Source organism: Neolamprologus brichardi, chromosome 8, assembly GCF_056152115.1.
Source record: "Neolamprologus brichardi isolate AB-2024 chromosome 8, ASM5615211v1, whole genome shotgun sequence".
NCBI lineage: Eukaryota > Metazoa > Chordata > Actinopteri > Cichliformes > Cichlidae > Neolamprologus > Neolamprologus brichardi.
Window position 1 is genome coordinate 14,421,234 of NC_142111.1, and position 27,691 is coordinate 14,448,924.

At 39.0% G+C, this 27,691-nt stretch overlaps 1 protein-coding gene across 1 annotated transcript; it reads left to right on the forward strand.

Annotated features, from left to right (window-relative positions):
- The first annotated feature begins 2,893 nt into the window (after positions 1-2,893).
- Positions 2,894-27,691, forward strand: gfra1b (gdnf family receptor alpha 1b). The gene is made up of 10 exons (XM_006791234.3): positions 2,894-3,487; positions 3,914-4,222; positions 4,895-4,978; positions 16,393-16,571; positions 17,396-17,568; positions 18,712-18,821; positions 20,214-20,348; positions 21,247-21,443; positions 25,273-25,320; positions 26,019-27,691. Exons 1-10 carry the CDS (start codon positions 3,448-3,450, stop codon positions 26,145-26,147), a joined length of 1,404 nt encoding a protein of 467 aa, XP_006791297.2. The 5' UTR covers positions 2,894-3,447; the 3' UTR covers positions 26,148-27,691.

Below are 27,691 nucleotides of genomic sequence, written 5' to 3' on the forward strand. Positions count from 1 at the left end.
CCAAAGGCTGAAACAGCTGGAGCAACATTTCACAACAAATTAGGTTAATTGGCAACAGGTCAATAACACGATTAGATATAAAATGAGCATATTAGAGCAATAACATGCAATAAACTGCATAACAAATTGTGGAACAATTTCCAAATGTTTGTTAAGTTATCAAGATACAGTTTACTATATAAAAAATTCTGGATGTATGGAGAAATCATTCTGTGCAAGGGATAAGGCTGAAAATCAGTGCTGGATGCTTATGATCTTTGGGCCCTCGGGCAGCACTGCATTAAAATCAGGCATGATTCTGTCATGGAAATCATTGCAAACACTCAGGAACTCTCCCAGAAATCATTATCCGTGAACAGAGTTCATGTGCCATCCACAAGCGCAGGTTAACAGTCGGACATGAAAATAAGAAGCGATATACTTTTTTTTGTCATGGTCTTCTCTTTGCCAAAGCTCTTTTAAAATGGATGAGACAACGTGGAAAACTGTTCTGTGATCAGATGAGTCAAAATGTGAAATTCGTTTGGGAAAACAAAGACGTAGCATCCCCTGGGCTAAAGAGGAGACTTGTTATCAGCGCTCAGTTCTAAAGTCTGTGTCTCTGATGCGGTTGGTTTGCATTAGCGCCTGTGGTATTGGCACCTTGCACATATGGAAAGGCAACATCGATGCTGAAAGGTATTTACAGGTTTTGCTGCATATTCTCCCATCCAGGTCTTTTTCAGGAAAGCCCTTGCACATTTTAGTAAGACAATGCTAAACAGCTTACTGCATCTATTACAACAACATGGCTTCATAGTAGAAGAGTCCGGGTGTGAACTGGCCTCCCTGCAGTTCAGACATTTCCCCAGCTGAAAACATTTGGTCCCTCATGAAATGAACGATACAGACAATCTAGGAATGTCAAGTGGCCAGAGTCCCCAATAAGAAAAGAATGGGACAGCATTCCTCAATTCCCAGACTACTTTTAAAAGAAGAAGATAATAAGTACTAAACATGGAATTGTCCCAATTTTATTTATTTATTTATTTTTACATGTTGCTGCCAATCAAGTATAGTAATGCTTTTTGAGACACCCTGGCTCAATCTGTGTAGCACCAGTTGACTGATTGACTATGAGCTTGCAAGCAAATTCATCAAAGTGTTTGCCTTCACATGTGTGCTCTCATTATTTACTTTTTCTGCTTTCGCATTACAAAAAACAATTACAGTAGATGCACGGAGTGATTGCTACTGTAACAGAGCATTCCTTATTTCAGGAGTGACTGGCTGGCCTTCATTACAAACCATGCAAACATGAGCAGCATCATATGTCCAAAAAAAATGCCATGTTTATGCTGCAGACACCTTTTTTTAAATGAGTGACAAGTGTCAGATCATTTCTTCTTTAAAGTGTTATTCCAAGCTGGCAGTGTCTTGTTTTTATTGATCAGAAGGGACGGAAAACATATTGCAAGCAAACAAAAGTTACTGTGAAATATCAAAAATCACGGCTCTGTAAGAGGCAGTTAAATGTTTCTTTGCTGTTCTGAAAATGGCATAACTGCACTTCTCTTCTTATTCTTTAGCTAATGTGAACACAATTTACACATTTTTTTTAATCAGGAGCAGCAGATCGACCTGATGTAAATTAAAGAGAATAAAGAGGATAAAAAAAACTAAATAAAGGGTATTCTGGACTCCAAGTGATTTTTGATAGCTGAATGACTTGTTAAACAAATATTTTTAAGTTATCAGTATATGACTTTTACTGGGAAAATGCTGACCTGAGGTGATAAGCCACCCAGAGCTTGATGCATCTTGCCTTTTGATCAGTGCAGCTTGTAGATTACACCCGCACTTGTATGGCATTTGCTCTGTAAACTCAGAGTCTTAGAATTTTCTTCCACCCCTTTAGGGTTAATGTTGTATTTCTTCTGATGATAGCGGAGGTGGGCATACTTCCGGCAAGGCTGCCTAGTTCCAAGATGAGTTCTTCTTTGATTTTCTGTAGAAACGCCTTTAAGCATGGTACGATTTCAGATGTCCTATACACACCATATTTCCTACATAACATTTTAATTCAGTGTTTAATATAACTGTCATTTTAGGGGCAGAATTTGTGGGAGAAAAAAAAATCTGCAAGATCCCCGAGTGTTCTGCCAAGTAAACTCTTGAGCACAACCATGTTATTTTTTTTACCCATTCTCGAAATCTGATTGGGGGGATTTTTCAGTGCACAAAAGCAAACTTTGATAGAAAAAGTTTTGTCAGCAGTTATCACAATTTATACAGTAACGGCAATTTCAGATAAAGAAGCAATGTGATTTTCTTTTCTTTTTCTGCTTAATTCCACTTCCACCCGTGGTGCTGTTTAATTTGAGGGATTGAAATACTTTGGAACTTTGTTCTTAAGAGTAAAAGAATAAGACTCCTCACTCCCCCATAAACTGGGGGTTTCTAAACATGAAGAACTGAGGCAGGGTGGCAATGAAGACTTCCTTCATTGAGATCCAGACGCTTAAAAATCGTCACAATTAGCCGTTTTTATTTCAGTTTTAGAGATTTATGTCAAACCTATTCGGTTTTGGTGTCACGCGGGCCTGCGGGTTACATAAATATATAATAAGCTATTATAAATGTTGATCTTCCTCGAGGTTAATAAGTGAGCTCCATTCAGCTGGAATCGCTCTGACACGTCTTTTACACGTGTAACCTGCTCGCCGCTGGCAAACCATTTGTTGCGACTGCCTTAACAGCTTGATGTAAATGGAGGCTCTTAATGGCTTTATTAAGGTTATTGGGCGCACAGCTGCATGACGTCACGCCCTAGCGCGCTGCATCTCCAGCTTCTGCGTTTTTTTCCATTAGAGTGGAGGACAGTCCAGATCAAACCGCGTTATTTTAGGTTTTACGCTTTAAAGTCCTTTCATCTAAACGGAGTATTTTCCCCCCTTTTTTTCGTTTAACTGGATGTAAAATAATAAATAAATTAAAAAACAAACACTTTCATTCCATTCCAGGCAGTGATGGACTGCTCAAGATAAAATAATCAATTTTTCAAGTTGGACTGATTGCTTTTAGGGTTTTGTGATGTGATTTCCAGAGGTTCTGTTTGCAAAGTTTTCCTCCTCCAACCTGCAGGACTGCGTCGGACTAAGCACCCCCGCAGACAAACAGGAGTTGACGCGAGCAGGGTGAAGTGGAGATGGCCCATCAGCGCGCTTCTTTGCGTCTCACTCGCTTTTTGTGTCGTCCTAAAGTCCGGCAGGTTCGCACGGTTTGGTTTTAGCCGCCGGACTCCGGTGGAGAGCTGGGATTCTCATTGTTGGATCTACAGGATGCTTCGTCTTTTTCTCTCGCACAATGTGCAACCAGAGGACAAGTGGATCAGTTTGACAAGTTCTCGTGTCATTTTATTTTAATCTCGGAAACACCTCGTTAAAAAAGAACATTTTCTAAAGCGCAATGATTTTAACAACTTTGGTCATTATATTGTCCTTTCTGGGTAAGTGCCACATTCATCTGTTGAAATCCTATAATTTATACATAAACGTGCGTTTTGATACGGCGCGTGCTCCTTTGCAGTTCATATGAATAAATTCAAGCAACAGAGGGGTGGTGGTAAACAAGGAGCGTCCTTCGCCAAGCGGCAAAGGAGAAGTTCATTGAACTGATTTGTTCTGCTTGCTGGGACACGGTTGTGAGCCTCCGGGGTTCATAGATTTTCTGGTGCTCGCTGCATATTTGCGTGTCAGCAGTAATGTGTAGCCTATGTGCGTTGTGTAGGAAACAGCACCACAACAACAAAAGTGCTCTCCAATTAAGCAGTGTGTGCTGACAGATGTCTAAACTGTGCGTAATGCAGTGTCAGTAAAGTAGTTTACACGGACTCTACAAATCATTCTCACTCACTCTTGTTTCTTACTCCCAGATTCTGTGTTCACCCTGAAGGGTGACAGCGGCTCAGCATCCCGAGCCGTCCGACTGGACTGCGTAAAGGCCAGTGAACAATGTCTAAAGGAGTACTCCTGCAGCACCAAGTACCGGACAATGAGGCAGTGTGTGGCGGGGAGGGAGAGCAACTTCAGCGCGGTCCACGGTGCCGAGGCGCAGGGCGAGTGCCGCAGCGCTATAGATGCCATGAAGCAGAGCCCCCTTTACAACTGTCGATGCCGAAGAGGCATGAAAAAGGAGAAGAACTGCTTGCGGATATTTTGGAGCATATATCAGAGTTTACAGGGTAATCCATGTGCATTTATAGTAGAGGACTGCGCATTAATAAAGATTACTCAAGTAAACGCATCACTACAAGTTAGTCCTGAACTTATAAATGTACTTATGTAGATTTATACTTATGTAAAGGCACAGAAATATAAAGTATTTAAAGTATAGTGATTACAAAGTAAGCTGAACGCCTCCTGTTATTCTATGATATTGCATACTGCTGGACAGTTACCACTCATGCGTTGGTAAAGGTGGAACAAATTTGCAAGGTTATATACTGCAATAATACTTCAGTTTTTATAAGCTTATCATAAATGTCAAGAAACTGCAGAGTAGAGACAAATCTGTACCTCAGACCTGCACCTGGGTGAGCTACTTGACTTGAGGTTATGTCTGAACTTATCATCATCAAAGTTTATCAGTCTACATATCTGTTTGTGACTTCAAGAAGGGAACATTTTTTGTATCTGTAATATCACGGTGAGACACACGCCAAGATAAACCTTGTTCTCACACTGCATCAAACTTGAATTAATCCCATTTGATCATAATAAATCCAAACCTAACATCAAATCGTCATTAAATGACAATTTCATATCTGCGTGAGGGTTTATGCATCTGATATTATGCTGTTAGAGAAGACAGCATTTACACACAAACACACACACGTTTGCTTTTTGCCACGCAGGTAACGATTTGCTGGAATACTCTCCATATGAACCAGTGAATAGCCGCCTCTCGGATATCTTCCGCCTGGCTCCCATCATAGCTGGTAAGAACTTGTTTTTGCATTCCTGAGGTTTCACTTTGGACGCTGTGCAGTGTTAAGTCACGGCCATTATTTCTCAGTTGTTCTTTAAACCCAGCTTAAGTCACCACATCGCTGCCACAAATCTGTCACTATTTGACAACCACTTTTTGCTATTGCTGTCTGGTTTCAGGCTGCAGCTTTCAACGCCCATTATCCATCACAAAAGCTTTTATCTGCCACTGTGACCCACCATACACAAAGCAGAGTAATTTAGTGTATTTCACCCTCAAAGCAATGATGAGGGGTCTGCATGTTATTCCACTGTCACAGTATAACGCGGGGAGTAGCGTTTATCTGCTAGTTTTGAATTAATCATCCTTTTAGCGTAGAGGAGGTTTTGTCTGAGCTGCTGGAGACCGCGAGCGCTGAATGCCTGGTTTGAAAAGAGATAGAAAAAACAGGAACCATTTGCGTGTTGTAAAGGTAAATGCCATATGTGTCCTCAAATGTCAAAAGAGTGCAGGTGGACCAGGGAGTGTACACCTAGGCAGGCCCAAAATTAGATCTGCAGAGATCCCATAAACACATTCACAGTGAGACAATTAACCATCTGTGTGCATTCAATGGCACTGATAGAACACGTGTGTGTGTGTGTGTGTGTGTGTGTGTGTGTGTGTGTGTGTGTGTGTGTGTGTGTGTGTGTGTGTGTGTGTGTGTGTCAAGTGCAGAACTCTTTGGCATGCCTCAATATTGGGCTTCTGGCAGGAGGAGGGTGTCTATTGCATTGGCCAGCTACCATTTCATTGCAAAAAAAGAAAAAAGTGGTCATTTGATTCTTTCTCTCTCCGTGTCTCTCGCTCTTCCTATGATTGAATCCACTTGGTATATAACAGTGTTGCTGCTTCAGAGACGAGGGCACAGATGTATTTCAACAGTGAGCAAAAGGAAACATTACTTTAATTGAAATTTCTCACCTGTGCTGGAATTATGGCAAGATACTAAAGAGATACCTGCAGGTATGGCAATGACAGGCTGTGAAGAATTGCAAAAGTGACAAAGCGTCCACAATAACCAGTCAAACCAAGTCGGATTTATTAAAAGGCCAAGAAATAAAACAAAATCAGCTTGAAATAGTGCTGCAAAATCATGTGCAAGTTCCACGACCTCCCAAAAATTCCAAGGAATCCTTTTGAATACATGGGAAAAATCTTTATCAAGATATACTTTTAAAAAAAAGAAATTCAAAACTTACTCGTCAATATTAAAATATTATTTTAAGTAATAATTTAGATTACCTAGACAGTGTGAGCAAGACAAATCAGGAAGCAGCGATGGCTCTGAGGAGCCATTATAATGTAAGCAGCTATAGCTTTTACAAATAAATAAATAAATAAATCATTGAGTAGTCTAGATATCAGGAATCCATTTGCCATAAGTGACCTCATTCCTGCCTGCAACTAAGCCAGGCCTCGGGCAATCAAAAGGGTAAAATGAGGCACATGCGAGCCAAGATTCAGTGATAGGTACTGTACCCCCTGGAGTCTACTGTTAAGGCATAATACTCCCCATTCTGACTGCTATATCACCCAGATAATAAATATTTGAACAGTAACACTTTTTTCTGCTCTGTGCTTCAGGACATTTAACTAGAAGTAAAGTACAGGCATCTCCAGTAAATGCCATGTCTCATCATGGATTTTTTCACAACAGTATAAGAAGAAGACTGAAAGAAATTTAGCTTTTACTAATAAAAAAATAAATAAAATTGAATAAATCCCAGAGTTTGAGGGTTTAAAGTGATTGGGCACAAACATACAAACAAAAAAAGTAATTTTGTTTGTTATTTTGTTTAAAGGACTGACGTTCACTGTAGCCAGCTTCAGCACTTGTTTGCTATGATGTCTCCTTTCCCTCAGTCAACAAGAAGAGCTCAGCAAGACTGATATTGGTTGATCTTCTTGGCTTGAGTTACTCGGTCAGAGTATTCCTCTTCTTCGCCCCAGCAGAGCTCTTTGAAATTTCTGTCCAATTTCTTTATGATCACTGATCTATTGAATGATAAAATGATGTCCAATGAGTTTTTTTATGCTCTCTAAAGCACAGAGAGTTCTCCCAGAAGCCTCTGCCATCCTTTTCCTATAGTCAGCAGTGAAATCATAAAAAATGCCAGTGGATCAGTCAGTCCTTAAAGCATTGTTCCCAGACTAGTTAGAAGTAGTGATATATATATTTTTGATGACTTTGCAAACACTTTTTATGGTAAACTATTTGATGTTTACCCTAACAAGGTGATTTCTAAACAGCCATTAGATGAAGACTTGTTATATCTTGGCATGGTGTGCATTGTATCCTGAAAAATTAAGAGAAAAGTAGGTAAGGATAAAAAGATGCAGCAGGTCTAAGAAGGAAGAAAAACAGATTTGCCAAATTACACAAGAACTTGACTCAAAGTCAGTAACAACAGGTCTTATTGAATTATTGTTATCAATACATACAGGGAGATACAACGGTGAGTGTCTACAGCCAATTGTAAAACATGGTGGAGGCTCTGTCATGGTTTGGGGTTACATCCCAGCGTGTCGTTATCAAAATTGTAAAAGAACCATCCGGTTTTGATCTGGCATGCAAAACACCTGATTGGCATCAGCTTCACTTTTCAGCATGACAATGATCCCAAACACATTGCCAATGTAGTACACAAAGGAGCACTGTCTGTCATGGATTGGCCTCCCCAGAGACCTGTTGTCACCGTTATCGAAGCAGTGTGAGATCATGTTGAAAGAGAACAGACCAAAAGGCAGAAAAGCTTTGGGATGTCCTTCAGGAAGCCCGGAGAACTGTTTCTGAAGACGTCATTGCAATTAATCCAGTGTTTGTTGAGACGGGCGTGTAGAATATCAAATGAACGAATAACACAGAGGGCATTCATAACGCAAAGTCAAGACAATTACTCTACCTCTTTTGATTTTTGAGTACTGCCTTTGTTACGTCATTATGGCACCAGTGAAAAGATTTTCTTATGTCATGCTAATAACATTATCGATTCAAACTGAAAGGCGTGACATCGAGGCCACTAACTGGTAGAATATAGCCGCGAGGAGCTACTGAAATGAAATGCTGCGTCATTTATAAATCAATGATGGCGATCAATCAGTGAGAGTGCTTTTTACAGATACTGGTGTGCAGACAAAGGGAACCGTGGGGCTACAGCACTGCCCTTAACACACTGCATTTATGTCTATTAAAATCTACGAGGGTACTTCAGGGCATTCGAGGCTGGCAGCGGTGGTATGAGCGCCGAATCCATTCCAAGAGGCTCTTTTCAATAGCACATAGTGTACATAATATTGAGCAATAAATTAAGCAAATACATTTTCATTTTTAATAAAATGCTTCCTCTTAAAATTCATGTTTGCATGTATTGCTTCTTTGAAATTTGAGATTGGATTGTGTCAGTGCAGTCTTACGCATGCTTTTTGTACTCAATTCCTATCATTAAATTCCAGCCGCTCATGTTCATATGAGGCTACTTTATAACCACTACAAATCTGAACAAATGTTCTTCACCCCATCCTTAATTGATATCTTGCAGAAGTTTCCAAAACCTCCTCAAGCCAGATCCTCAAATTTAACACAAAAGCAGTTATTTTCTTTAAGAAAATCTCACTACTAGTTACTGGCCCTAGAGCTGATCCCAGTATCTTTCCCCCCCTCCTCCCAGTCCGTCCGCAGATCTCATCAGTAGTCCCGCTGAGGATATAGCCACTGAAAAAGAGATGAAGCTTGCCATGATGATTTTCCATTGCAAGAATCTCAAGAATAATTCAGTGGGTTTAGATGCCTGAAGCAACAGATTAATCCTCAGTAGTATTTGTCCTTTGCTGCTGGCCTCAGTCTTCCTGTGAACTATTCATATGTGAGCAAACTTCTCCAGCTGAACATCAGTGTGGCTATCAGCAGAAGAAACACTTTAAATTTGCTGACTCTTTCTGCACAAACCTGCTTTTAGCCGTATCAGCAAATCACTGGATGGCACTTCCTCTCCCCTTTGTTTTTTTCTGCCCCCTCTGAAACCGCAAAAAGCTCAGTTTATTCCAACTGAATTCAATTATGAGGTCTGAAATTCACTTATATGTTGAGTAATTACACAGCAAATATCAGATATTCGGTGCCATGAAGTGAAACCAACAAAACTTTATTGTATAGTAAGCACACAATTTAAAATATAACAGGTTTTAGTTATATGCTACTGCATCTAAATATGAAGACTACACAAATCCACCAATATCTGTAGACTAAAATCCAATGAAGATGTTGAATAACCACCTCCAGCACGGTATGTCACTGAACTGGAGATATACTGCATTGCTTTCGTATTATTAAATACATGCATTTGTTAGTTTACTGTGAAAGACAGCTAAATAGTTTTGTTTGCTGGACATGCTTCATAAAACTGAAAAACAGCCTAATTGCTTTGCCATGAAGCTCTGTAACTGTGAATTATTGCTAGCTTCCCTAATTCATGCAAAGCAAAACTATTTGGTCAATGACATTCTTGGCATGATTGATACTATCAATAGGTATGGAAACTACAAAATACACAAAAATGCAAGTTTGCAGGCTGTCATTTACAAACTTACTAACCCAATTCCAGCACGTCTTGTCACTCTGACACATATGAATGTTACCGGAAGAAGTAAAATGGCCTGAAAAGCAGAAATTCCTCAACATGATGAGTGTACCTTATGGCTTACCGTGATAAGTTGTGCGCAGCAGGCAGAGTGGATATGCAACCATAAGTGATGCAGGCAATTGCTAATGATAGCTTTGAGATGAGAAAATAAAGTACTGTAGGTTGCAGGTGACACATGACAGTGTTTTCTGACAAGCGTGCTGTTATTTTGTGTGAGTTTACCACATCCTACACCCACACACAGGAATATGTACGCATACATGTTGTCACGAATGTGTGCATTACTCCTTTACAGAAAAAAAACACTCTAGGCATTCTAACGTTTTGATTGTGTCATACATGCAGTTAAACTCTGAAGAACTGCAGTGATTACGGTAGTTTTAACGGGCAAAAAGTCGAACTAAAATTTAATTAACTTCTATTCCTACGTTACATTATCTTTTCAGATATGAGAAATTTGCACAGATCAGTTGATCTCGGTGCGATACCTTTTGATGCATTTAACTGGAAAATTTGCAGTAGTGGTGCTATTTAGGTTGTTTTAATTTGCACATTTTTGCTGCAAGCCCTTGTGCAACCCATCCCAACCACTGCTTGTTATTCTGTGTCTGACCTAATCATTGTGATAACAGCTGTCACTGTAGACTTCTTTCTTCATGGTAAAAAGGTGACTTACACAATAAAAAGAAATAATCAATTTCAGATCTAAGCATATGATTAGAAAACTCATCTGGTTCTTAGCATGTTTTAAAATTAAGTAAATATAATGTTAGATGAACAAAAGAGCATGACATATTACACTTTCTATTGATTTACTGATTTCTATTTAACAAAAATATTCAGGTCAAATCCAGGAGTGCAGGTCCTGTGGCCTCAAGAAAAGCCCAAATCATCACCCCTCCAACACTGTGCTTAACATTTTCAGGCATTTGTGCTGATATTGTCTTTGTCTTTTGCTAAACGTGCTCCTGTGTTTTATGGCCAAATATCTTGACTTTGGTCTCATCCATTCAAAGGACATTGTTCCAGAAGCATTGTTGTTGGTTCAGATAAAGTTTTCCAAACCTAAGCTTAAGCTTTGCTTTTTAAAAAGTATACAGTGAAGAAGATTAACCTTTAACTTGCTAACCATTTGTTTTTCTGAGATGTAGCCCTTGGTTGTTTGTGTGTTTTGGAAGATTTCCTGAGCATTGAATGAACTCACCTTTGGGTGAATTTGCTAAGAACTGCCTTTCTGTTTTTTCTCACTGTAGAATCTTGGACTTCAAATTATTTGGAAATTTCCTTAAAGCCCTTCCCAGACTGAAGGGCAGCAACAATTGCTTCTCTAAGATCATTGCTGATGTATTTCCTCCATGGCATTGGGTTAGCACACACCTAAATGCTCCAGACCTGCAAACTGCCCAAACATGTGCTTTTATAGAGGCATTCCTTCTTGCTGATGATCAGTTAATCAAGTGCATTTAATTAGCTGCACCTCGTTACTACCTAACTGCTTAATTTCTACGTAATAAGATTTAATGCTGCACTTACTGCACTTAGTTTTTCACCCACTGCTCCATTTTGACTAAATCTTTCTAAAATGAATAATTACATTTAATTTTAAGACTTAGTACTGATAAAATGGTACCAGTCTAAACTCGTCTGGTAAAGACTGGATTTCTAACAATGATAATGTTTTGATAAGTAAAAACTTAGGACTGACAGACTACTTTTTTTCCATGACAGTATATACAAGGAAAGTACAACGTATGCACAAAAAAGGCTTTAAAAACAATGTTGTTCTGTAACATTTGTCCACACAGTTCACTGTAATTTTACAGATAAACCTAACCATCAAAAAAAAAAAATAGTTGTTGCTCTGGCCAGGCCTTTTTGTACATAATGATACACAAAACAAAAACCCTGTAAAGTGAGAGCAAAAACAGAAAGAAAATTACCACAACAACAAAATAGAACAAAAGCACAAAGCAGAGGTGCACCTGGGTATCATATCTGACTCGCAGCAATCAGAGCTCAGCCTTTCTTTCTGCAATATCCTGCACTGATAGCGCACCAAGTCCAATCAAAAATACTCTACTTTAAGTAGAAGCTGTCTGGTAACAGAAAATGCCCCCAACAACCTGAAATTTAAAAGGGTAGTTCAGCTTCCATAGTAACATGTTTGTCACTGCGCACATGCATTATTATTACAGGAAAATTTGATCATGTGAGTAATGTCCGCAGGCAATCATAATCATCGGGGACTCTGTAGGGAATTTTATTCTCAGCATAACATTTCTGCAGCTACTTAAGCTTACTCTTTAAATCAATGCATGATAAATGAGCTACTAGAGGATTAAATGGAGGAAAGGAATAATGGCTGCGGTAAAAACTAAAGGGGATTTTGCTAATTGCATTGGTGCATTTAATAAATTGGTCTTGGGTCTGGTCAAGTATTAAGACACTGGTGTGGATTTAGTGATGCTGGCAGGAAACCTGACAGAAGGCCAGATGCCATGACAGAGAGGCTCTGACCAATTCAGGGCTTTCTTAAATTACAAAGACGAAACTGAATAGAGAGACGGGTTATAATAAATGAAGTGAATCACTGATACGCTATTAATTTGAATCCTTATCTAGATGGCAAAGTTCTTGTTTTTAAGTTTAGGTGACTTTGTGAATTTTGAGTAAAGTGAGGAGAGAGTCGAATCAGGCATTGTGCCAGACTGTTATACAGCCTGAAGACATTTAACACTACTGGCCTTATTTTACTCATAAAATAAGATATCTCATTAAACGAGAGTCAAATAAATAAATAAAGAGTCCTGAAAAGTATTAAAAGATCTATAAGAGAATCTATGATTAACCAAACCTCTCAGAAAATCAGTTATAACAGACAGACAGCTATAACAATAGCCAAGGAACCATTATGGTAGTTAAAATTCATTTTTCAATTAAACAGCAATCTTTCATCAATTCAGTTATGCACTTGGCAGATGGCTAAAAAAGTATTATGTTAAAACATGACGTGATAAGATTAGAAATCCTGCTGCACTCTATGGGGAATGTCATAGTATTTTCAACTAAACCTGTTTAGTGAGTTTCACAGTAATCCACTCCTTTTTAAGACTTATTGACTTGAGAGCTTCAGGCACACAGCTGGCTGTTGATGGTTAGCTTAAGGGTCACATGAACTCTCAGTATTACTCTAATCTGTGTCCCTTGGACAAGAGAGGATTTTTATGTCATACGCAGACAAAAGTGCAACTCCACGATGTTTATATTAATGTTCTTGGATTACATTCAGAGGTGAAAAAAAGGAGCAGATCGAGCAATTTCTTTGCCGAACATTGTTATCCAGGACCGCTTCAGTGAAATGGAAGGTTATAGCGAAGGGACAGCTCTACTGTTTCTGAATGGAATGTGTTTAATGGTAGCATCAATCCAGAAAATTTTGTGTGCTTCATTCCATGTGCAGTCTGCATAGAAATGAGAAATTTGTCTGAATCCATAAAGATGTGCTAAAGAAAGGGGACGGCAAAGGTGCACAAAGCTTTGAGGATTTTCCTGCCAGGAAACCTGGATGCCCCAAAACCCTACATGCAGGATTCTCCCTTTTCTTCTCCCTTGGTTTTAGGGTCACTGTTCAGCGCAGTAGTACTGCAGAGACATTTAGCGAAAAATAGCAGTGTTAGCATTTATTGAGAAAAAAAAATAAACGCTCAAGTGTCTCATTAGCCATGTAACACTTATAAACAACATCACTGTCAACAAGAAAAAGTAAATAAATAATAAACAACTTGGCTGATCCCAACTATCAGATGATTATTTAGGTTTTCTCTGTATTATTATAGGGTGCTTACCTTACAATGTAAATTGCCTTGAGGCACCTTGAACTGAAATTAAAGGCATAGGTGTTATTTCAGGGGTCCTAGTTTTTTCCAGTTTTCATATGTTTACTGTATTTTGTCTTCGGTACTGTATATGCAGTGTACTCTGTATACACAGTAGACAACACTGTAGAAGACCAGGACAAACCTATGTACAGAAATATGTCTGGATGCTGACTTCAGTGAAAAAGCATTTGCTCCTTCCTTTCTGCGGATTAGACAGACAAAAGGTTTTAGATATCACCCTGATACCACCAACACACCTGAATCAAATGAGTAGTTCATTACCAGGCCTCTGGAGAACCTCACGACATGTTGACGAGGTAATTTAGCTATTTAAATCAGCTGTGGTGGATCAAGGACACATCTAAAACCTGCAGGACACTGGCCCCTGAGGCCTGGAGTTGGACACCCCTGACCTAGGCACAGTCCAGACTTTAATCCAATTGGGATGATTCGGCATGACCTCAGACAGCACGTTTACGCTGGAAACCCCTCCAATGTGGCTCAATTCTCCAAAAAAGAGTGGGCCATAATTCTTCCACAGCGATGTGAAGGACTTATTGACAGTTGTCGCAAATGGTTACAATGCAGTTCTTTCTATTAGGTTTATGAGGGAATGATTTTTTTCTCAGAGGGTAGATTTGGATAAGTTTTTTTCTTAATAAATGAATCATCATTTAAGATCTGAATTTTGTATTTACTCAGGTTATCTTTGTCTAATGCTAAAATTAGTTTGATGATTGAAAGCATATAAGTGTGAAAAATATGCAAATAACTAAGAAGGGAAGGGAAAATACTTTCTCACAACATTACACATATAGGTTTGTTGGAGAGGTGCAGGTGCTTTCTGATCATTACTCCCCCAAGGCTAGTATAATTATCCTCTTGTCTGAGTTTCATATGTAGGCCTGCCTGGCCGACAGTCTTTCAAATGTCTTGCATCATCCCATTAGAGGTCATGGGGTCAGATCCCTCTGTTTGTCATTTACTGCAGTGGTGGTCTTGCTCAGGGGGAGAAACAGAAGAAGGCTGTGTGAGACTCATAACTTTGATAATTCAGTGTTTATTTTACAAAGAAACACAGAAAGAATATACAACTTGAGAGTCAACTAAACAAGCAAAAACATACTGGTACACAATAGAGCATTCAAATGGAATTTCCCAGTCCCACTGATGCTGTATAACCCAGTGGCAATGTAAAAGTGCCTTAATGTCAACACTAAATTTGTTAAGAAATAGAATCATATTACTGTTTTATGGGATGCTGTTTTAGGACATAATGTTCTCTGAGTGAGGATGTGGGTGAGGTAATTGTTGAACTTTGCTATATCAACATCATTACTCTTTGTGATCGCAAATGACTCTAAAGTATAAATTCAAAATGAGCTTCCTAAATGCTAAAACGCTTTTTTTGTTGTTCATTTTTACCTGCTGTGGGGTATTATGTCAATATGGCTTCAGAGTATGACCTTCTTACAAACACACAACCTGGCCAGTTAATTTGCACACGCAGATAACCACATTTGCACCCAGGTCGTCAAATGTGTTAACTTTTTCAAAACAGTTTTTAAATCCAACTTAGGTCAGCATTTTCCTGCAGGTTAACAGTAATGGAGGTAAAACCGTAACACCCACGACCCAAAAGCTACAAACAGCCAATGAAGGATCACAGCCCACATCTCTAGTCACTTGTCAGATGTAAGTAATGGGTTTTGTAATATGTGATTAACCCAAAGTTCAAGAATGTATTCAGATTTAATCATAGCTCATTCTGTGGTGCATGAAGGAGTGCAGTGAGCTTCAATTCCACCTCAAAAGGCAAAATTACAGAATTCATTCTTCCATGTCGAGGCAGAGGATACAGTCTGTGTTACTGTGCAGAAAGCAGTGGAGCAGGAAGGACTTTAATGACAACAAATGAGAAGTGAGAGGCATTATTTTGGCCGCAGAATGCTTTCTTTCTGTGACGGAAGGCGAGGCACACAGGGATGGAAACGGAGATGGCCTGATTTCCATAACTTAAGCCAAGGAATGTGAACCGTGCCTGAGGATGCGCCTGTATTTTTGAGGCAAAATCAGCCTCGGTTACATATGCTATGTATGAGAACACGAGAAACGGTTACAATCACAAAAATCACATAACATCTGCTTTTTTTTAATACTCTCAAAGATGGAGTTTTAGCTTTTATCCAGCTGGGAATGATAAACTGTCAAGATGCTCCAACTATTGATTTCTGCTGCTAAAAGTATAAATGGAAGGCCTGATCAGAGAGACCTGAGATGTTCCGATGGAGCTATATGATAAATGCATAAAGCACCTCATGCATTAAATGAAGCAAAAAATTGCTCGAATGTTTTGTGCTAAATTGGTAGAAAAGACTTCTCTATCTGAGCAGTTGTTCTCATATATTCTGCAGTTTCAAACAATTTAACGGTAAATGATCCAAATGCATTCAAAATTGGATGCTTTGTTCTGGAGATTGATGGGGATGAATTCTCAGTTCCCATCATATAGATCGATAATGGCAGCATAATCAATAATAAATAGTTTTTATTGTTCTCAATTATATAACACTGTAGTTTTACTTGCAAACTAATAAAAACAGGTACTTTTAGAAGGAAGGGGGCTTTATGACAAAGTGAAAATAATGTTGGGAAAGAATAAAAGTTGCACTGATGATCCTGTTTTCTTCGTCTGATTTGAAAAATATTTCTACGCTTATTTTATGGATTTCTTACTATTCACTCATGTAACTTACCTACCATGTTAATTTTGATTGGCTTGGCTTAAACAACAGCGCACAAAAATCAGTAAGTCTCACATTAGAAAATATTAAATAACCGCGTGACTCTCTCCTCTCTCTTAGTCGAGCCTGCCTCCACAAAGGAGAACAACTGTCTGAATGCTGCCAAGGCCTGTAACTTGAATGACACGTGTAAGAAGTATCGCTCGGCTTACATCAACCCCTGCACTAGCAGGGTGTCCACTTCTGAGGTTTGCAACAAGCGCAAATGCCACAAGGCTCTAAGACAGTTCTTTGACAAGGTAATTATCCTCACATTTTCCTACACATTTTCTATTTCGAAAATCTCTGCTTTTGCAGACACAAATTTCGAGGCTCCTCTGTAGATTTTTTTTCAGACCATATTTGACACTGGAGGTTTATTTTGAAGATAAACAGTTTTAAAATCCTGCTTATTACTTTCTGACTACTGGCTGCTGTTATGTTGCCAGATTATAGCTCTTGATACTGTAGTTCATATACGTCAAACACAACATTTTACTGAGGATGAATGCTTAAACAGCAGCAACGATGCAAGAGCCAAGCAGAGCAGCATCTCTAAACAGGAAGTAAACTAGCCTATGTCAGTATTTTAAACATGTTTAATGGCTATTATAGAAATGTTGTATTGCTGTAAATAAGAAGAACAGCTCGGTTAAAATAATTAAACTATTTACATTTCACAGCAGCAGTGCAACCTTGTTTATTCACTGCATCAACACAAAATCTATATGAAGAGAAAAACGTTGCCACATAATCCTATTTTTTTGTTATTTGTGATGCTAAGTACAAAACATATGAAATTTAAAGTGTCTTTCAGTCTAATTTCTATCTCAGTCTTTCATATAGCTGCATAGCTATGCTTTCACATAGCTGCAGTATAGCTGCATATCCACACCATACTTTCTGCTCAGCTTTAAGATATTCAGTTTACACATCGGCTTGCGAGGGTTCAAAGGGTGGGTAATATTTTGGCTGTGCTGGATGCATGCCATCCCATCAAAACAATGCAGAAATTTATATAGAACACACATGTTTGAGAAAGCAAGTGTTAAATGTCAAATGCCGTTTCCTTTCCAAAACCAAGGTTCCCACGAAATACAGCTACGGGATGCTGTTTTGCGCCTGTCCAACGGGGGATCAGACAGCATGTGCAGAACGCAGACGTCAAACCATTGTACCGGTGTGCTCCTACGAGGATAAGGACAAAACCAACTGTTTATCTCTTCAAAACACATGTAAGACCAACTACATATGCAGGTAAGGCACCTCGAGATACTCGGTAGACTTTTTTCCAGTTTATTCATTTTACATGATCATTTTTCTGTGGCAGTAAATATGACCATAAATTAACCACTAAGATTTTTTCCCCCATTCTGTCTCTTGAGCAAAGTACAAATTGAAAACTAAACATTCAAAATGTAATTTATTGTAAATTGCAGCCACTTTAAGTCTGTAATCGAACTGCTAAAAATATGTGCAAATTAGACTAGGTTGTCGTGTACTGTCAGTTATAAACATTGCATAAATTAGGTAAGTTTTTATTCACTCGTGGAGTTTTGCAGTAATATGTCTTAAATCTACAGTAAAAGTAAAGTAATTAGGAAGTGAGTAGATAAAGAGCCGTGAAGATAAAGTGGCTAAGAAGGAAATAATCCTACACTTATAATAATAATAATAATAATAATAATAATAATAATAATAATAATAGTAACAATAATCTAGTTTCCCCTCTTGCCCATTGTCATCCATGTATTCCCTCATTGTAGATGTCATGTGTTGCAAGTGTTCCCATTTGTCACCGTTCGGCTGAGGTCGGCGCTGCGGGTTGCTCCGTGTATTTGATTTGGCAGACTTTTGCCCTTCCTGATGCAACCCCCAAGGCATTCAGGGATCTTCACTTGTTAGGCCGATGTGTGAAGTGGCCACTATCCTCTCAGAGTAGTTTGCATCAAGCGCTCTCCTTCAGACACCTCAGGACATTAAAATTGACAGTCAGACCCTGGGGTGGAAATTTATAGAAACCAACAAAAAAAAAGAATGCCGTGCTCCTGACTCCTGACCTGATGCTAAACCTTTAAGCATGAAAACTCTGGACTCTTTGCGCTGAAGACCACTTTTTAGTCTTGGGTGCCAAAGACCTACACTGTCACGAGTAACTATCATCAACATGACAGTCAGGCCATTTTGACACAAAAGCTGATGTTCGCACTTATCAAACAACATGTGCTTGTGGTCTGAACGGGAAATCCAGGGAATGATCAAACATAGCAGGAAGTGATATAATGCTTTTAAAAGTGACAACCTTGAAGAAATGACTTGAAATTACTGATCAGTTACTCAAGAATATGTCAAAACCCCAAAGCAGCAACTTCTTCTACCTCTTTTAACTCTTGTTCATAGGTCAAGACTGGCAGACTTCATCAGCAACTGTCAGCCAGAGGTTCACTCCATATCCGGCTGTCTTAGAGAGAACTATGCTGACTGTCTGCTTTCTTACTCAGGTCTTATTGGTAAGTTAATCAAGTTGTAAAGCTGGATTACTTTTAAAATTTTAGCAAAACTGCTGCCACTATTAGGACAAACTAGCATTAAGAAATTAAACCAAGGTCATTCTATTTTTGTATTTTCTTTTTTACAAATTCTTTATTTACTTTGGTGTGAGGGCATTTTTGGTCGGTAATTTGCAGATTTTTGTCAGCTCAATTAGAAGTAAAATGCAGTTTTAAACACATTTGCTTTTTCTTAAAGTACAAGCCAACAGAAACCCATTAAAAGTAGGAAAAAAAGTGATGTGAATATATTCCATGGCATTATAATTTACATTTTATATAAGCCCCGCTTCTTTGCCTCTCTGCAGCTAGCATGCTGACCTGCAAACTGCAAGTTTGGCATGCATTTTCAAAGCAGAGCTTAAGATACGAGGTTAAAGATGCAAGACACCCAAGTTCACAGTCAATAAATTTCAAATTTGTAGCGTGTACAAGGCATCGCACTTCATAAGCCAAAACACTGTGCAGAAAAGAACTTAATTCAGGATTTTTTTTCCATCAGCAGGTTTAATTATGTAGAAAGGAAAAATGATGTCCCACTGAGTTTATGTAATGAGATTTGAACGCAGGGCAACAGTGACCAATTGCAAACTCAACAGGCAGACATTTTAATCTGCACCATTCATATCATGCTTCACACAGTTTACACCCTCTAATGGGCCCCCCCGAGTTTAACCGCTCATTTCTGCCTTCACACACAAAAATCTGCATGTACTTGCGGAGCTAATAACTATGAGCCTACTCAACCCCAATGATCCCTAAACAAATCAGCATTTTATTCAGTTTCATTAAGATGGAAAAAAAAATAGCCAAGAATAGTTTCATTTGGCTATTTCGTCCATAAAGTACAATGTGCCCCAGTTTAGTCGTAACTGTGGACTCACAATGGGTGTTAACCGTCAGCAGCCCCGAAAACACTTGTCACAAGTCTCTTCAGAGCTGCTATGTGTCACCTGCAGTGACATTAGCACTTGTTTGAATAATGTGGATGCTCTTGAAAAGAAAAGAAAAAGCCATTGGCCACATAATGAGGATACTTTACCAGGCAATGAGTGTCATAATCGTGATGCAGCAAGTTGTCAATGTCAAGTGTCAATGTCGAGACAGAGTTTCACTCTAATGTAGCATCTTTTAATTCAGTGCAAGTTCTGTAAAACTTATAAACAGGTTAAAGTTTGCCTGCAGTGGAGAATCTGCTTACCCACACAGACTGACCTGAATATTTCTATTTAAGCATGCAGAGCCTCGAGCCTACCCGATAAACCAAAGACATCCTGGTAGAAGGTTTCCACTGGAATAATGGGACGACAGTCATATTCACTAACAGTGGTCTACCTGTGTTTTATGCTGCAGGTACAGTGATGACACCCAATTATGTGCGATCCTTTGGAATTAGCCTGTCGCCATGGTGTGACTGCAGTGGCAGTGGGAACAGCAAGCCAGACTGTGATAAAGTTGTTGAGCTGTTCACCAAAAACCGATGTCTACGTAAGTGCCCATATTCACCCATCCTGCAGAAATAACTTGTCTCCCATCTTTGCATTTTTCTTTTCTGCTTGGGGTCAGACTCACCAGGTGTGTTAGACTTAAAAATATCGCTATAAATTGTATCAGATCTGAGATGCCAGAATTTAACTCCAGTGATTCAACAATACTGGTCATAAAACTCAATATGCATATATTGCGGTTTGTCTGCATATGTTATATTATGCAGATATTATATACGCAAGTTAGCATTTAACATTACTTTGGACAGTATCACTCTACTAGAGAAATAACTGTTGAAGTGAGCCTGAGGAGCAGCAGTGATTTGCTACATCAATACACTCACTGAACGAAGCTTGAGTATGCTTTGCTACCTTAATGACAAACAACCGACAAGAGTCCAGAGAGAACCAGGCTCAGGGAGGGACGGCCATCTGTCACATCTGGTTTTCACTATAGCTTACTGGGAAGTTTTATAACCCCATGTAAGGGACTGAGATGTTACTCTAAATCATCCATTGGTGGCTTTGTGATCACCGCAGTTGCCACTTTTGCAAACCTTACAATAAACCTTACAATGAATGTCAACTTAATCTTGCCAAAATTAGATTATAGAAATGATCTTTAAGGTTTTGGTGTTTCCTTTGTGGAGCCAATTTTGGACTCTTTTGCAAATCACAGATATTACACGCAGCCACTGCTTTTAAAGAGGCTCTTAAGAAAGGTCACGTCATTTCTTTTCCTCCTCAATTACTGAAAGTATCAATTAGTAGCAGCTTTTAGTTGGACATTATTAAAACATTTGGTGTCATGGTACTTGCACTTATTTCTGAAGCAAATACAGACAGCTAAGACTAAACCTTGCAGAAAAGATCAATACTTTTTTACTCTTTTCTTGTAGGTAACGCCATCCAGGCTTTTGGGAATGGTACAGACGTTGGGGTCTGGCAACCCCAGCCCCCGATTCAGCCCACAGTAGACCTTAGCATCACTCGGAAGGGTAAAGCACAAACCAATAATGCTCTGGATGCACTGACGGACATGACCAAACTGGATCTTGATGGCAACTCGCTATATCACATCTGCGGGACCCTGCAGGTGAAGTTTTTGTTTGAGTATGGCCTGTATCTTTTGTCTTCCCATCAACACAGCTGCTATATTTAAAACTAAAGGGGTTGGGAATACAATTATAGAGAAATATGAAGCTTAAACCCCAATAAACAGACACTATTGTGATGATACTCATTTTAGTTCAGTTCGATGTGATTGATGGTCCCCAAGGGAGTACCTTGGCTTGTAGTCAAGGAGGCCAGATAATGACCACATAAGTACGAAAACTACACCAAACATTCAAAAATTAAATGTAAGAAATATTTGCTACAGATATATAAAAAAACCCAGCAAAAGCCAGTCTATAAAATGCTGGGGTAGCAAGTGCAAATTAAGCAGGATCAGTGCCCAGGAAACAAAAGAGGTTTTTCTCCTCTTGCAGTTTTATTTGACTCTGTAGTTTTTAAACTGTACCAAAAGCCAATATACCAGTGTCACAAATCTTCAATTACAGAGTGAACAAATTCAATTCTATTAAACTCACAGGGATGATGTCAATCAGTGTACACCTCCACTGATCTCATTAACTAGGAAATTTTTAATTGCCTTCTAAGGAGCTACTCGCTTAAGCAAAAGGGCACTGTGCTGCAAGGTAATGGTCCAGCAGAGTGGCTTCTACTTCATTGTTTACAATAATCACAGCACTGCCTGCAGCACATATAGAGGAGTACACATCCCAGCTGAACAGACAGTGGCCAGCAATATGATATGCGCAAATGAAACACATAGGTTTCAAAATGGGGTGAATGTAATCCCCATGACCCCAAAAATTAGGCTTCAATTTTTTTTTTTTTACATATCAACATTTACACTGAGCTCACATAAGCGCGTGAATTTCTAGATATGTACATTCTCATGAATTAGAAGCATTAGCGCTCACATAATCAGCCACGCTACTCTTGAATACCCAAATAAATAAATATAAAAATACAGGGCTGAAAAAGAGCGTAATAGGTCTCCATTCAGGGAAAATGAATATAATTTAAAGGTCTTCCAGAAAATATTCTAATAACTGTCCAGGCTTCTTTTCCGCCTTTGGAGGATTCACAAAGCTCTCCAAACTTGTAAAAGAATGCGGCTGAATCCAAATTGAGACCTAAACATCAGATAGAGATCTATTCAGAGCTGCTGCCTGAGTGTCAGACGTCTGGCTCTGTCACCTTGATGGATCAGGGATGGTTTTATGATGGCATGCACAGAATCCCCCCTCCTGGGCAGAAAGATGAGATGTCAGTGTGGAGTCAGAGTTTCCTAAGCTGTCATGTCAAAGCTAATTGGTTGCCACTGTAACATCAGAAATGGCCCACAGGGGTAGTGTGTATGTGACTGTGTGTGTTTGCAGAGCAGGGACAAAGTATCATCGCATGGATGAACCAAATGTGTTTCCCCCCCTAATGTTAAATGGTGAAATAGAATGAGATTAAAGCTACGCAGTTAACTTTGTTACAACTGTAGCAGCTCGTAGTTCAGTGATAAAGTGGAATCACCTCCTGGTTGATTACCATCCCCAGTCAACTGAGTTTACATCAATGTCAGCCCAGACTTGACTTTTTACTGTAGATATAAAATGTCATCACTTATTTTTTGTTGTTGTTGTTGTTTGTTTGTTAGAGATTTGTGTGGAATGGAGTTGTAATTAACACATTCTTGTGTTTTTGAAGGTCACAGCAACCACTGACTGCCACACCCTAATCAGTCCAAGTGAATATTTGTTCCTACCCTCACCTAACCCCAATCGGTCATGAGCCTGGTTCTGCTGTTAAAAGGGAGTTTTTCCTTCCCACTCTCGCCAAAGCGCTGCTCATAGGGTCATATGAAAGTCGGTGTTTTCTCTGTTTTCTTTGTAAGATTGTAGGGTCTTTATCTTACAACATAAACTGCCTTGAGGCAACTGTTCTTGTGATTTAGTGCTATATAGTTGATCGATTCCATTTACATGTGAGACACTAATTTGTCTGCAAACACTTGCCAACTACTTGCCAAACAGTAAACCGGAAATGGAGAAGATTCACCTTCAAAGTTAAAGGCTCACTGTTTACTTTGAAGCGGAACGATCTCCATTTACGGTTTGCATCACAGTTTCACTTCTGCTCCTTGAGTGGTTGATGAGTGTTTGTAGATAAGTTGGTATCTTGCTCTACAAAAGCAGTGGCTAGATGTGTTTGGTGCAACACCTTATACCTCTTTTCAACCATAATCACCTTGCAACACCAACAACTACTCACCAACTGGTCAGAGAATACACAGCAAGTGTTGTTTGTCAGGAGATCACTGACTAGTCTCTAGGCCTATGTTACTGGGCAATCGTGGCTCAAGAGTTGGGAGTTCGCCTTGTAATCGGAAGGTTGCCGGTTTGAGCCCCGGCTTGGACAGTCTCGGTCGTTGTGTCCTTGGGCAAGACACTGCACCCGTTGCCTACTGGTGGTGGTCAGAGGGCCCGGTGGCGCCAGTGTCCGGCAGCCTCGCCTCTGTCAGTGCACCCCAGGGTGGCTGTGGTTACAATGTAGCTTGCCATCACCAGTGTGTGAATGGGTGGATGACTGGATGTGTAAAGCGCTTTGGGGTCCTTAGGGACTAGAAAAGCGCCATACAAATACAGGCCATTTACTGGCTCTATAACTACAATTGAAAGCATCTCACAATTACGCAAACTACTATGGCACTTTTTGGACACCATTTTTATATTTTTCTAATTTTTTAGTGGTATAATTAACGATAAAACTAAAAATAAGAATAAAAGGAAATACACCAAAACCGATCCAATCAGATCATTAAAAGCTTGAAAAGCTTGAAAAGAACACTAAACTGACCTTGTATTAATATTGTATTTTAGAGTATTTCAAATAGCTCAAACTTATTTTAATTCAACAGGTATCAAACTGTATGTATGAGTACACAATTCTAAACCATCTTATTTGCAATAATGTCTGCTAAGTGACACTTTAAAAAAAACTGCTGCAGGGAATTTTCATAGCAGTGGCAGATAATGACATGCAAATGGATATTTCAAATATCAAATGCAATAGTAGGAAATCGATTTAGTGTGCTGATTCTGACATTTAACATCATAAATGGCATGTTTTGCTTGATTGTGCTTATAGCAGCTCTAGCTCCTTCTGAAATTTTTGGCCCCACCAACACACACTCAGATATGTGCTATTCTCCTCTGATAAATACCATGGGGCTATATTTTTAAATGAGATGATATCACATACTTTAAGCGAGACAATCTATCATATTGGCTTTTAATAGCGATAATATGATTTATCACCAGTAAAACATCCTCTAGGAGAAAAGACCTCCGATAGAGCAATTAATCATTCTTCTCCGCAATCCTGGTTCATAGAATTTTTTTCTACTTAAGAACCAACACATGGGGTGTTTATTGTGTTTCCAAACTGCTATAGAGTCACTTTATCATTTATGTTCTCCATCTGTATCTGTGAGTTTGCCTTTTGTTTGTGTGTGTAGCTGTGTTTGTGCAAATGCATGCGGGTATTTTTATGTTTGGCTGAAAAGGTTTTGAGCCATCTGAGAAAACTTCTAATACATTAGACTGTCATAACCTTGAGCTTGAACAAAGAAGGGACACACTTTTTCCACAAATACGCACTTGAATCCTATACATCTTGCACTAGGGGGAAGATTATTCCAAGAGTTAAGACCTCTAATATATGGGCATTGCAAAATAAAGCAGTATGCTATTTTCATCTTTGCACCTCTCCAAGTCTGGGTGTAATCTGAAATACTTACAAACCCATTAAAAAAATAAATAAATGAAAGCTAATGTTTCTATTTTTTCTTGTTTTCCTCACAGGCTCAAAAGCTGGTGTCAAATCAAACAATGGACTCTGCTCTGTGTGTGGTAAGAAATGTTTTATTCTGTGAAGTCAAATAATAGCGGACTTGTAGGAGATATGAAATACAATAATTCTTTAGTTCTACATAATTATGCAGCATTGAAAAAGAAAGCGTTCACAGGAGTCTATGGCCATGGGCATTCAGGTGTGTCTTATAGTCTCTCGGCAAATTTCACCCCAAGGTCAAACGATGAGAGTTTGCAGCTCAGAAGAGTTGTGAAAGAAAAAAACACTCAAGCGCTCAAGACTGTGTAGACAGAGTTTACAACAGTGCAATTCAAAAAAGATTGAACAAGTATGGTTTGTTTAGAGGGAAAGCTTTTTCTCTCCTAAAAACCCCCAAACAAACAAAAACGACATGAGGCAGCAGTGCTTAGGTTTGCAAAGCTGCACTTGAACAAACCCAAAGATGTCTGGAGCAATTTCCTTATGGACAGATCAGAACAGAGTGAACAGCTCATACCAACTGCCAAGCATGATGGTGGAGAGTTGATGATTTGACAAGACTGATGGAAGGTCACCAAAGTACGAGTATATTGATATATTATTAACACAGCCACAAAGCTCTACATAGCTAAATGTAACCTGGGGTGAATGACATATATATATATATATATATACATCTGAACTTTGATGCATCGGTATCAACAAATCTTTCGTGAACTTTCCACTTCGATTCTTACATCTTAATCTTTTCTCTTAGAACCATCAACTGGATGAGTCCAACGACTCAAACGCCATTCCTAGAAGTTCGCCAGCTGAAATCACCTGCTCACACCCCTCAGTGATGCTCCTCGCGCTAGCCTTTGTTCTCACATCAACACTTTTGTAGACTCTGAGGACTATCGCTCAACATTTTTATCTGGAGAACTGATCGGACCCTTTTTAATTTAGGCATCTGCCCAACTGCAGCAGCTACATTTTTCTTTAATTAGAAGCGACCAAACAGCACGGTAAGAACAGTGAAATCAGGCAACAGTGGATTATATCTAAGGATGACATGTTGGCTGCTGTGTGGAAAACAGACTTGCTGAATCTGTTGCTGAGATATCAGCTCATTTGCCTTCCTTGCCTCATGGGGGCAATTTGATGACTTCAAGAATCTGATTCATGCTTAGGAGCATTCTTTTTTTTAAGGGGTGGAAATAAACTCTGTGATCTGATGTGAATAAATGCATTTCTTTGGAATGTGTGCAGCCGCTGCATATTTGACTGAATAGACTGCCAACATGCTGAAGAGTGTTTTAAGCATAAAATGCATCATTCTTTGCACAACTGTGCTATGATTTGCCCGTCAATAACCTTGATTTAGGTCGCGAAAAGCAGAAATGGAAAAGCGTTAAACTAAAAGCGGACAAAATTGACAAGTAACATTTACTGGTGTGACATTTGATTCATCAAACACTGAAACTCATTCCAATTTGTCAAGATATCCTCAAAGGACAAAAAAGACACATCTGCCAGAAGAAAGTAACACATTTTTCTTCTACACATTCAGTACTTGGTATAGACTAGTTTTGTATATTTGATTGTCATGGTGCTTTGTGGCTTTATCCCATCGCCTTTGTAAAAATGACACACGAGTGCACACTCTATTACTGTATGCTGCTGTTAGCTTGTAACATATTGTCTGTAATATTTTGGGATTCTATGTTAGTATCTGGTGACTGAGGCGCCTCAGCTTTAGCCAGCTTAGCTGTGATCTATGAAATGTGATGAGGTGTGGTTCTTTTCCTCACGTGATTACGGATATGACTTTATCGTGTGACTATATTTTGATGGTAAAGTGCATAATGTTAGCTTAAACGGTATTTTTCTCTAACGTCAAACTCTCTGTAACAGTACCAAGAACATAAAGAATTCACAAAAGTGACTCTAATGGCTAAAAAGTCAAATATGCTTTGTTTTGTTTGATCCCGGCTCTTCAGTCTGCCAGCATTCTCATTTCTTTCTGGGGTTTGATGAATAAAGGATGTGAACATACCCACAACTAGTGCAAATGCCAAAAGACAAAAGCCAATAGACATTAATTGCTGGCAATTACTGCTGATGCAAATGGAGGAAAAGATTTAAAAAAAAAAAAAATTATGTACTTAATGGCACCGCAATTATCAAAGACATTCAAAGAATATACAAAATAATGAAGACTTGTTTTAAAACATCCCTATCATTACCAAAAATGTGTAACGTGTGTCTCTTATTATAATCCTGTCATATAGGAGCCTTGTTGATATCTAAGCTAAAGCCTGTAATGATGCACTTCTTGGCTGTTGTGCATCAGCCAGGGTTTGGGTTAAACAGTCAGACACTTTATGTACAAGTTACAATTTGGTCATTTGGTGTTTGGCAATCTGCTGAAATAAAAATGATGAACAT

Excerpts from the sequence above, each read along its gene's own strand:
- gfra1b (XM_006791234.3), top strand. The coding sequence starts at position 3,448 with ATGATTTTAACAACTTTGGTCATTATATTGTCCTTTCTGG. Across the intron at positions 3,488-3,913 it reads CATTATATTGTCCTTTCTGG|ATTCTGTGTTCACCCTGAAG; the intron begins GTAAGTGCCACA and ends TCTTACTCCCAG. Across the intron at positions 16,572-17,395 it reads TAAGACAGTTCTTTGACAAG|GTTCCCACGAAATACAGCTA; the intron begins GTAATTATCCTC and ends TCCAAAACCAAG.